Here is a 13,213-nt window from a genome sequence, read left to right on the forward strand (position 1 = left end):
TTCTGTGCAAGCAGAGGTCAGGGTATATGCAGCAGTTTGGGCCGCCTGGCTCGTTGCGAACTGTGTGAAGACCATTTCTTCCTATCAAAACGAATTAATTTGCCAGAATTTTACATAATTATGACATAACATTGAACATTCTGCAATGTAACATCAATATTTAGACTTAAAGATGTCACCCGTTAGATAAAATACGGAACGGTTCCATTTCTCACTGAAAGAATAAACGTTTTTTTGAAATGATAGTTTTGCGGATTTGACCTTATTAATGGAGCCTTAGGCTCATATTGCTGTGTGTTTATTATAATTAAGTCTATGATTTGATAGAGCAGTCTGACTGAGCGGTGGTAGGCAGCAGCAGGCTCGTAAGCATTCATTCAAACAGCACTTTATTGCGTTTGCCAGCAGCTCTTTGCTGTGCTTCGAGCATTGTGCTGTTTATGACTTCAAGCCTATCAACTCCCGAGATTAGGCTGGCAATACTATGGTACCTATAAGAACATCCAATAGTCAAGGGTATATGAATTACAAGTGGTATAGAGAGAAATAGTCCTATAATTCCTATAATAACTACAACCTTCAATATTCCCAGTTAAGAAGTTTAAGACTCATGTTAAAAGGAACCACCAGCTTTCATATGTTCTCATGCTCTGAGCAAGGAACTTAAACGTTAGCTTTTTTACATGGCACATATTGCACTTCTACTTTCTTCTCCAAAACTGTGTTTTTGCATTATTTAAACCAAATTGGACATGTTTCATTATGTATTTGAAACTAAATTGATTTTATAGATGTATTATATTAAAATAAGTGTTCATTCAGTATTGTTGTAATTGTCATTATTACAAATATATATATATATACATCGTCCGATTAATCAGTATTGGCTCTTTTTGGTCCTCCAACAATCGGCGTTGAAAAATCATAATTGGTCGACCTCTAGTTCAAAGAGAGGTCGGCAGTCTATCTGACTGCACTGCCTCTGTTGCTTTTAATCCTACTGCTTCCTCGAAGGGTGATCCAACTTGAGTTCTTGTTTTTGAACCTAGTCCATGTACAGTTGTGCAGTGAGGGATACCCACAACGCCACGCAGTCATACCTTAGCATTCCTGTAGTAATGTTATCATGTCTGTTCCACTGGGCTTGATCAAGCAGCAGTCTCAGGTACATGTAACATACTGTAACATACCATAAGATTACACATTTATCTCCATCTGGGAATTCTGATGGGACATATTTATTTTAGCTTTATTTAACTAGGCAAGTCAGTTAAGAACAAATTCTTATTTTCAATGACAGCATAGGAACAGTGGGTTAACTGCCTGTTCAGGGGCAGAACGACAGATTTGTACCTTGTCAGCTCTGGGATTTGAACTTGCTACCTTTCTGTTACTAGTCCAACACTCTAACCACTAGGCCACCCTGCCGCCCCAACACATGCTTGGGCTGGGACGATACCATTATTGTGATACTTGTTAGTATAATGGCAAGGAAACAAAACAGAAAGTGGATTTAACTTCTTTAGGAAAACAGCCCTAATGTTCTAAACAAACATCCTTATGTTGTCATCCAGAGTCACGTTTATTTATTTTCCAAGCTATAGCACACAATATTTTACATACAGCAGGTTTTCAAAGAACCAAAGAGTATAGTCCGCTTCATGTTTTCATTTTTGCCCCAAAATTGTGCTACTGGTGTCGACACAGCCCTAACGCATTCCCCAGCCTCTTAGCATGATTTGTGAAAGACAGAGTCATTTTAGTAGTTTGGGCCAGATTGGGCCGTATGTTTAACATCCCCGAACTAGTATAAGTAGGGTTTTGTTTTTCCTAGTATGTTCAGGTTGCCAGGACAAACTCCCGGCCGTGCGACTGGCTGTTGTTTCCAGCGTGACATGTGAGGGGCTCAGAGGGGTGTGTGACAGGCTGTTTTTCCAAGGGTGACATGTGAGGGGTACGTGACTGGGAGTGTAACAGTAGCAGCACTGTTGCTGGGCTGACGGCACGTGCTCCCCGGTCAAGGCTTTGGGGGTGTAGGGTCACATGCTGTCAACGTCTAAAAAAATAACATTGCATCATAATATAGCCTATCACCAGGGTTGTACCTCTATACTGCTCTTCAAGGACGAACTCTCAGCACTGGTATCTCTAAAAAATAATATTTTTTTAAAATTATTTATTTTTGGGGTTGTGAGTTGACACCGGCACGCTGCCGGAGAGGCCACAAGCATGACCCCTGACCTGCCCCCTCAGAAGTAGAACTCAACCCCTCACAGGAATTGTCCCCCTCCCCAAGATTGTTTATCCTGACATGTAGGTGCAGTGCTGTTCTCTAGTCTAGCACATGACATCAGAAACTGCTCAGCTCAGTACAACAGTGATGACTGAATAGTCATAATAGTCTGAATAGGTTTCTGGCAGACTGTTAGTATATCGGAGGTTGAAATGTCAGGCACAATGAGGAAAGGTTTGGGGAGGAAGTCCTAATACTACAGACTACTGGGTCAGACCCGTCTGCACAGACAGCACATTCACTCCAGGAGTAGGACCAGAGCTGCAAACAGGGATAACCAACTACTGTTTTATCCTATGGGACAGTCCTCCACCAAAAAATGAATCCCTCAGGATTGTTGTTTGTCACTTCACTGAGGTTTGTCTAACCTAAATATCCCAGGAGAAAGTGTGATGTATAGTAGTGAACAAGTAGGCTACCACAGTAAACAAGGTCTGTCCCTGACAAAAAAAGGAATATTGGTTGACCTAGGGAGAGAAAAAAAACATTTTAACGTGTTTATTTTTATTTAAAAAACTATATGTATTGAGCTTGTCTGATGCTTTAAGCACACTGTTTGATGAAATAAGAAACGCATAACTCCAGAGGGAGCCAGAGATCAAGATAACCAGTATAAAAAAGCCTTGACCTGACCATCCTCCTTTCGCTCCTGCTGGCTTTGCAGATTCTGCTGTTACTCTCCTGAAGTTGCCAGTAATAGGCTACAAGGAGTCGGCAACCTTTCTCATGTGGAATGACCATTTATCTTACTATTTCTACCGATCTGCGTGCCAGTTATGGTTTTCATATGCACATTTTCGTGGAACAGTTTCATATAATTTATAATAACGTCTTCGTATCTCAATCATTGTCATGTGGTTATTTACATTTCTATCCAAATAAAAATGATACAAACCCAAAAACGAACTTCTATTGCCATTGTCAACTATGTCAAAATAGCCTACATAAAGACAACAAATAAAAACATTGCATCCTGCAGGTAGAATATATCCTATAAATCACATAGGCTATGCGGTAGCCAATCTGCGACAAACTTGAAACATTTGTATCAACTTGAGTCCGCAGAGATTCCTGTGCCAGTGAGCTCGGGACAGACACGGCTGTAGGCTATTTGTGCAAGGGATAAGAGCTCATCAGGTAGGCCAATTGTATGACGTTTCCACTGGATCAGAGCATGACATTTTTCCCTTTCATGCTGAGTGGTTATCTAAAGGGAGAGAGATGGAAATATTAGTAAAATACATTGACAAACTATTGTCATTCTCAATGGATCTAAAAACAGACTTTGTTTGCTTGCTGTTTTAGGTTAAGAAAAAATTACTTTGAGAAGCTCCACAGTGTTACGGTTTTCTTGTGTCGAAGGAGAGGCGGCCCAAAACGCAGCGTGGTGATTATTCATGGTTCTTTAATAAAGAAACTATACATGAATAGACTAACTAAACCAAGAAACGTGAAACACCAAAATAGCCCTATCTGGTGCAAACACCGAGACAGGAACAATCACCCACAAACCCCAACACCAAACAGGCTACCTAAATATGGTTCCCAATCAGAGACAATGACTAACACCTGCCTCTGATTGAGAACCATATCAGGCCAAACACAGAAACAGACAAACTAGACACACAACATAGAATGCCCACTCAGATCACACCCTGACCAAACAAAACATAGAAACATACAAAGCAAACTATGGTCAGGGTGTGACACACAGCTCATTAGTGGTGGTGCGTTAAGCCAATCATAAATACTATCAGATCCCCAGATGGGCACATTCATATGCCTACATTTACATGCAGGCCAAGTAGCCTATAGGCTTACTACTATGCGTAATCAGGTGCATGTCCTTACTCAACATTGACAGGAGCACTCCAAACAAGAGACACTGACTAAATTGACAACTTGTCAATGGAATTAAATAAACAAACTTGTTTCTCACAAGCATAGGTTGTGTGTTCTGCAAACAACATGTCCACTCTGACAATAAGAACGGTAAAATACTGGAATAATAATATATTCAAATCAAATTTTAGTCTAGGTAATTGAGGTAATATGTACATGTAGGTAGAGTTAAAATGACTATACATAAATAATAAACCAGAGAGTAGCAGCAGTGTAACAGAGGGGTCTGGGTAGACCTTTGATTAACTGTTCAGGAGTCTTATGGCCTGGGGGAAGAAGCTATTAAGCCTTTTGGACCTAGACTTGGCACTCCACTACCGCTTGCCGTGCGGTAGCCTGAGAGAACAGTCTATGACTAGGGTGGGGGGAGTCTTTGACCATTTTTAGGGCCTTCCTCTGACACCTCCTGGTATAGAGGTCCTGGATGGAAGAAGCTTTGCCCCAGTGAGGTACTGAATGCATTAACAGAAATTAACGTAACCAAACAAACATTGTAGATTTGAAATTATAGGAATTAACAGTAAATGTACTACTGGTGATGTATGTAATGGGGAATTGATAGACACTAACAATCAAACACAAACAATTCACACAATGAAGTTATGAAACAAATTGATGGGAGAGAGGGCATTCTGGAGAGAGATGTGCATCTTAACCACATCCCCTTCTTCTTGGACTGCCATCCAGCGGCTTGCGCAATGGATTAGTCTCGGCCCCATATATATTTCCTACTGCTCGACAAAAGATTATTGTTTGACCAACAGCCTATCAAATAAAACAATCGACCAGTCGACTAATTGGGGTCACCCCTACAGTAAACAGCCCTGGTAATGTTTGTCTGATGATCTGTGCCTTTCGGCTTGCGCTCTGGACTGAACTAAAGGCTCATTTGTCATGTAGGAATTTACACACAGGTATAGATTAGGCTATGGGGAAAGGGGGACCCCTCTTTGGAGAGAAAGATGACCTTTTGACCATCACAGTGCCGTTGTGTGACACTCGCACTGAAACGGAGACCTTTGGGACATAACTGCATTGTTTGGTTTATCCAATGCCCAAAATGTCTGAAGACGGAGCACATTTTTGATTGTTAGTGTTAAAGGGATACTTCGGGATTTTGGCAATCTACTTCCCCAGAGTCGGATGAACTCGTTGATACCATATTTATGTCTCTGTGTACAGTTATAAGGAAGTTGCTAACTAGCACTAGCGCAATTGCTAACTAGCATTACCCATAGACTTCCAGTCATTGTGCATCTGCTAGCATGCTAAAACTAAAATACTGAGGTTCATTCTTTTTACTACATGGTTATAAAAATGTATCTATACTAAGTCTAAACACTTTAAGATACTGTATCAAACAAGAAATCAGACAAAAGATTGATGCAATGGTGTGCGGCGGTAGGCAGTTAACTGTTTGTAATATAACAGCACTCCAGTGAAGACTTCTCTTTGATCCAGGTTGGCTCTTCACACTGCCTTAGGGGATGCATTCCCACTGGCCTATACACCATGGACTGACTGCACTAAAAGACCGATAAACACCCTCTGCTCTGTCAGTAGAACATTTTATTTTACAGAGGCTGTACAGTAATTTATGTAGGCATATAAACTCAGAAAAAAAAGAAACATCTCTTTTTCAGGACCCTGTCTTTCAAATATAATTAGTAAAATTCAGATAATTTCACAGATCTTCATTGTAAAGGGTTTAAACACTGTTTCCCATGCTTGTTCAATGAACCATAAACAATTAATGAACACGCACCTGTGGAACGGTCGTTAAGACCCTAACAGCTTACAGACGGTAGGCAATTAAGGTCACAGTTATGAAAACTTAGCACGCTAAAGAGGCCTTTCTACTGACTGAAAAACACCAAAAGAAAGATGCCCAGGGTACCTGCGCATCTGCATGAATGTGCCTGTAGGCATGCTGCAAGGAGGCATGAGGACTGCAGATGTGGCCAGGGCAATAAATTGCGATGTCCGTACTGTGAGACGTCTCAGACAGCGCTACAGGGAGACAGGATGGACAGCCGATCTTCCTCGCAGTGGCAGACCACGTGTAACAACACCTGCACAGGATCGGTACATCTGAACATCACACCTGCGGGACAGGTACAGGAATGCAACAACAACTGACCGAGTTACACCAGGAATGCACAATCCCTCCATCAGTGCTCAGACTGTCAGCAATAGGCTGAGAGAGGCTGGACTGAGGGTTTTGTCTCACCAGGGGTGATGGTCAAATTTGCGTTTCTCGTCGAAGGAATGAGCATTACACCGAGGCCTGTACTATGGAGCGGGATGGATTTGCAGGCGGAGGGTCCGTCATGGTCTGGGGCGGTGTGTCACAGCATCATAGGACTGAGTTTGCTGTCATTGCAGGCAATCTCAATGCTATGCATTACAGGGAAGACATTATCCTCCCTCATGTGGTGCCCTTCCTGCAGGCTCATCCTGACATAACTCTCCAGCATGACAATGGCACCAGCCATACTGCTTGTTCTGTGCGTGAATTCCTGCAAGACAGGAATGTCAGTGATCTGCCATGGCCAGTGAAGAGCCCGGATCTCAATCTGGGACCTGTTGGATCGGAGAGTGAGGGCTAGGGCCATTCCCCCCCAGAAATGTCCAGGAACTTGAAGGTGCCTTGGTGGAAGACATCTCACAGGGTGTCAAATCGGAGGGCCTGTTGTCCGGACCTCTGGCAGTCTCTATGGGTGTGCCACAGGTTTCAGTTCTCGGGCCGACCCTTTTGTCTGTATACATTAATGATGTCGCTCTTGCTGCTGGTGATTATCTGATCCACTTCTACGTAGACAACACCATTCTGTATACCTCTGGCCCTTCTTTGGACACTGTGTTAACAAACCTCCAGACAAGCTTCAATGCCATACAACACTCCTTCCGTGGCCTCCAACTGCTCTTAAATGCAAGTAAAACTAAATGCATGCTCTTTAACCAATCGCTGCCCGCACCTGCCCGCCCGCCCGTCACTACGCTGGACGGTTCTAACTTAGAATATGTGGACAACTACAAATACCTAGGTGTCTGGTTAGACTGTAAACTCTCCTTCCAGACTCACATTAAGCATCTCCAGTCCAAAATTAAATCTAGAATATGCTTCCTATTTGGCAACAAAGCATCCTTCCCTCATGCAGCCAAATATACCCTCGTAAAACTGGCTATCCTACTGATTCTTGACTTTGACGATGTCATTTACAAAATAGCCTCCAACACTCTACTCAGCAAATTGGATACAGTCTATCACCGTGCCATCCGTTTTGTCACCAAAGCCCCATACACTACCCACCACTGCGACCTGTATGCTCTCCAGCCAACGAGAGCATACAGGTCGCCAAACCCACTGGCTCCAGGTCATCTGTAAGTCTTTGCTAGGTAAAGCTCCGCCTTATCTCAGCTCACTAGTCACTATAGCAGCACCCACCCCGTAGCACGCGCTCCAGAATAAGGTAAAACATAACTTAGTCCGCAAATGTTAATGAGGGAAGTCCCTGTTTACATGTACAAGTATTTGTATTTAAAGAATAGAACTGACAGAAATGGTTGAAATTAGCCTAGTCTTGAGTAACAATACTTAACACGTGTATTTCAGGTACCTTCAATTCATTCAGAATTTAAAGAATTCGAAATAATGTGATTTTATTTATTTGAACCAACATTTTAGGCTTGAAGAAATGTCAGCTAGTCAAGGCAGACTTATGGCGATGCCTTCTGAAAGCTAGCCAGCGGAGGATGCAACCAGAGGATATTCCTGGAGACAGCCAAATGCAGTGTAAACTGTCTCCAGATCTCTACGCATCACTTTCTCATTTTGACAGTGTTCTCTTCCTGCTTGTTTGAAGTGATCTTGTCGTGTTGATGTGCTTTCATATTATCTATTGGCCTTTCTGTGGTTTATGAGCTATGGTAGCTAGCTTAGCAAAACCCATTATTAGCCGAAATTGTTCTAAAAGCCAGAAGTTAAGTATTACACACTATCAGAATATTCTCATGTAATTGAATGCAGTGATTGTCTGTTTTCTCCTTCCTCCGTGAGAAAGTTTGAGGCGATAAATGAGGGAGCTCAGAGGTGCGCCTTCTTGTTGGAGCCTTATCTTTCCCACAGAGGCAGAAATAAGAGTGAAGCGTATCTCTCGGTGTATCAGCTTAGAACAGATACCGACACAGAGAGAACAAGCATGGATTTCGTAGTCTGTCAGGGATGGCGGTTTTCCATGCGAACTCTGCTTCTACCTTTCTCTCATTACCTGTTTGTTTATGTAGAATGCAATGTGTAGCGCATCTCAAACTCATCATTTAGGTGAAGCCAGAGCCAAGGGGTTGTCTACCTTTTTCATTTTAAGATTGTTCCTCCTTTCTGAAGATCGTATGTACATTGTTCGGGATTATAATAGAACCGCAAACGTCTACCTTTTGGAATTTGATTGAATTGTGCCGCAATGACTTACATGCAAATTCCTCTCCCCCTCCCCAGAGCTCCCTCCTGAGAGGGTGGGTCGCAGGCGCAGCATGCCGGGCAGCGCTCTGGACAAAAGCCCCTCCATGGAGCCGGCCACCTCTACCCCATTCAAAGTCACGGTGAGCATTCAACAGTACACCTACTCTACTGCTCCCTCTCTCTAGTCCCCCCCTCCCATCTCGAGCTCTCTTCCCATTCCCCCTCTCAAATTCAAATTGTTTTATTGCAATGAAATACAATTGCACATGGATGATAGTTACACTGTATTACTTGTAAATTACTGTATATACATTGTAACTCTTCAGGGAATTAATGGTCATGGGATGTCCCTCAGACTATGGCAACCATATACATATCTGGCAGTAATATTTGTGGTTCTCCCTCACCCAGAATAATTCCCGCATTATGTCATTAGTAAATGCACAGAATTTGGGAATTGATTGAGATATTTTCTAGAAAAAAATCTTCTCTTATTTAGGAATATTTCACACAGTAGATCAAAAAGTGTCTCTACCTCCCCTGTCGTGCAGTGACCACATAGACACTCCTCTTTGAGTAGCCATGTGTTTTTGTCTGTCCCTTTTTCTATAGCCAATTTGTGGTCACTGAGCCTGTATTTGGTCAGGATCCATCTCTGTTTTGTATCTCTGAGAGTAGAGATATTCTGTCAATTTGTATGTTCTTTTGAGGGCCAAATTTAGTTTATTCAGTGTTTTAGTTTCATTTTCCCAATTTGTCAAATAGGTTTTCATTTATGTAACAATTTGATTGATTTCCTTGTGTGTTTAAATTATAGGGTTATAGGTTTTTTTTAACAGCTGACATAGGGGACTCTTTTCAGGGTTCAGCTCTTGGGTTTCCAGTGCTTTGATTTGTAAGGCTGTTAATTTCCAAATGTTAGTGTCCTTTTCTTTATATTTACAATAAAAGAGAATCATCCAAGTTCCACTCTGCATGGATTATTTGGAACTCTCTTTTGGATATTTAGGATAATTCTGCAGAATTCTGTGTCAATTTTCTATTGGGTAAATACATTTTATGATGTATACTTTACCCCCAATGCCACTTTGGAGGGTTTTGTAATATATTCCATATGGAATCAAAAGCATTCTTAAAATCAACAAATGTGCAAATATTTTTCCTCTGCATTTCTGATGTACTTGTTGGTTTATTAGTGTGTAATGTTTGTATGTGGTCTGTTCTGAGTTTGGGTAGAAAGACATTTTTTTTGTTTGTTGCTGTGAGCAAGGTCTGTATTCAGAATACAGCAGAACAGTTTCCCTATGTTACTTGTGACACATATTCCCCTATAGTTATTAGGGTCTAATTTGTCACATTTTTATGTATGGGGGTTATGAGTCCCTGGTTCCAAATATCAGGGGAGCAGCCACACTTCAAAACCAGGTTGAATAATTTTAATAAGGTTTCCTGCAACTCGGGAGTAATGTGTTTTAAGCATTTAATTCCTGATGCTGCCTTTCCAGGTTTTGTATTTGGGGTTTAAAGTAATGTCTTCTGATGGTATTATTCCATAGACTTTCAAAGTGATCTATCCAAATGTTGCCGTTTATTTATCCTTTTTTCATTTAGATCATTCCAATGGTTTATGCCACGCTGCTCTGTGTAGAGTACGGGCGTGTCAAAGCAATTGACAATAGATGCAATACAACAAAATCTCTTGCATAGTTTTTGTTTCGTTTCGGTATCTTACATTGAAAATGACTAATATTGTATTGATTCGATCACAATTGCCACAGTAAAGGGAAACATTGATAGTGTTAACAGGGAAAACTCTAGAATAGGGGTCACCAACCTTCTTTGAGTCAAAATGCAAGCTGAGATTTACTGCTCAGTTGTTTAAAAAATACATTACTTAAGAAGATAAAAAAAATATTACTTAAAGTAAGCCTTGCATTGTTGTTTGGGCCATTTACAACAACAAAAAATATTTCAAAATATATGATCACACCGGCAATAGAACCATTGTTGCATTACTTCTGAAATGCAGATGAGTGGGCATACATTTTAAATCATTTTGGTTTTTATTTGTATTTTATTGGGCTGATGGTGCCTGCATCTGATGGTCAGTCTCAGTGGAGGGAGAGAGCAGCAGACTGAGGGTCCACCTCTCAGCATCCCTCCACTCTCTCTTTCCTCTACTGACACTGACCAAAAAGGGAGATCGTCTTCCAGCTGATGGTGAAACTCGAGTCGCACTGCATTATTTCTGCCTCATGCACACATTTATATTGTTACTCCTATGAACAGAGAAAGTGAAATATGCCTCGATATTAACGACTATAGATCAGGCAGAGGCCCACCTTCTTTGCATGTTATTTTGGCATTAATATGAGTCACATATCAGTTTGCTGACAATGTAAATATATATATATATATATATATATATATATATAACTGCAAGCATCTCACAACAATCACTATTTTTGCTTTCCCTGCCTGCTATTCAGTGGAGAGGGGTGTGGTCCAAGTCTGGGTTTAAGGATTTAAAAAGTCTGTCTGAAAGGGTCTCAAAACATGTCTGCATGTGATGCATAATTCTCAACGCCGTTAAACTGGGATTCCTGGGGAGATCAAACGTTGTGGCTTAGCTAGATATATAGACGAGCCATCGACATTCACAACCAACAGAGGAGAATAGGTATGTCCTTGCCAAAATTATAGCATGCATTAAATTGTCTGGCAACTGTGAGACAGCACTGCAGGGCCATGACGAGTCAGCCGACTCCTTGAACACAGGCGTTTTCAATTGTATTTTTGAGGCCATGCGTGATGGAGATTACAGGGTACAAAAGAGCACTATTACTATCTGTGATTTACAGGAGATGTCAGTGGTCTCGTCAGCCTGTACAGATGCAAAAAGAATCTCCAACACCTTAGCTATAGCTTCTCTGTACACTTCATACATACAATCCAAAACTTTGTTTTAGATCATGCTTGATGTAACCTTAAATTGGTTGTTCTTCAAAATGCTGCGTTACTTGTTACCAGACAACAGTGTGTGTGAGAAGTTTTTGTAGAGGTGAAGGACTACTGGTGTTGGCCTCTCCAACGCATCAAACAAGTCCTACCGGCACTGAATGTCAAGAAGTTGGCTGCACAAACCTACGACAGGGCAGCGGTGATGAGTGGTAATGTACTTGGTGTCCAAACACTACTGAAGGATTCCTTTTTCAGAACTCCAGTGTGCTACCAAGCTATGACCTGTGGGCAACCAGGAGAAGTTGAAAAGGGAGCTGTTTACTGTCTACCAGCATCCTGAGCTGCACACTGGAAAGACAGCACTTTCTTTATTGAAATCACTCTACGAGAACAACCTGTAGGAGGCCTTGTCTGACACGGTCTCTCTTCTCAAAATCATCATCACCACTCCGATGACAACTGCCAAGTCGGAGAGAAACTTTTCCACCCTTAAATGATAAAAAATGTCATACGCAACTCCATGGGCCAGAAAATGTTAAACGCATTGGCCATGCTGTCAATCCAGTATGACTTCATACAGAGAATGCCAGACTTTGATGACAAAGTAATTGAGAAGTTTGCCAACAAGAAGGACCACCATGCCAACTTTATGTTCAAGTGAGCACAGCACAACAATGGTGAGTCCATAAATATGTCGAGTATGCTGCTGCATAAGTGATGACATATGCCAGGGAGATATGTATACTGTAGCTAAGAAAGTAATACTTTCCCCCTTAGAACTTAGGTTACTGTTCTGACATGCTGGTGCACATGTAGCCTATAGCCTGTTTTAGGGAAATCTCATCTTAGAATATTGTAACAGCTTTCATTTGTCTGCTTACGTTCCCCCATTGTAACATCTTTCATTGCCTGCCTACATTCCCCCATTGTAACATCTTTCATTGCCTGCCTACATTCCCCCATTGTAAGAGCTTTCATTGTCTGCTTATTTGCCCCTACTGTTCGGACTTGGTGTACAGGGAGAGTTCTGTAAGAACGGCCCATATTCTGAATTATGGCGCTGTCCATTTCAAAAGTACTGAACGAATAGGCATATAGCCTACTGTTCAGACTTGGTTGTGCACATCTAGCCTATAGCCAGTTTTAGAGAAATGTAATCAGTGAATATTATAACAGCTTTCATTGCCGGCTTCCAGCCCCCATTGTAAGAGCTTTCATTGTCTGCTTATGTGCCCACGTTAATTTAGCCTACTGTTCGGATTTGGTGTACAGGGAGAATACTGTAAGAACGGCCCATGTTCTGAATTATGTCGCTGTGCTAAACAAATAGGCGGCATATAGGCTACATCCACCTCAGCTTGCTCATGTCTTTATCGAAATTACGGATTTCCTCTTAACCACTTATCGTCATATATGCCATAGTTTGTATATCTGCATTGTAATATTGCTTATATAGATCTATCTTATTAATCATTTTAGGCAATGTTAGAATTATGCATTTCATTGTTTTTCTTACTTTGTGTGTTTATAATTACCTCTGGTGCTTTTCTCGACAAGGAGGGTGTTAAGTTACAGACCAAACAACATTATATTAA

General features: G+C 41.4%; 1 protein-coding gene across 2 annotated transcripts in view; it reads left to right on the plus strand.

Moving 5' to 3' along the window:
• The window catches only part of LOC112248220 (disabled homolog 2-interacting protein-like), a 111,650-nt gene that overhangs the window by 22,719 nt on the left and 75,718 nt on the right, over positions 1-13,213 (plus strand). For both annotated transcript variants that reach the window (XM_024417067.2, XM_024417066.2), the window contains exon 2: positions 8,694-8,797. In XM_024417067.2, the coding sequence (XP_024272835.1) occupies positions 8,694-8,797 (104 nt within the window). The remainder of the gene's footprint in view (positions 1-8,693; positions 8,798-13,213) is intronic.

This window comes from Oncorhynchus tshawytscha, linkage group LG04 (genome assembly GCF_018296145.1).
Source record: "Oncorhynchus tshawytscha isolate Ot180627B linkage group LG04, Otsh_v2.0, whole genome shotgun sequence".
Lineage (NCBI taxonomy): Eukaryota > Metazoa > Chordata > Actinopteri > Salmoniformes > Salmonidae > Oncorhynchus > Oncorhynchus tshawytscha.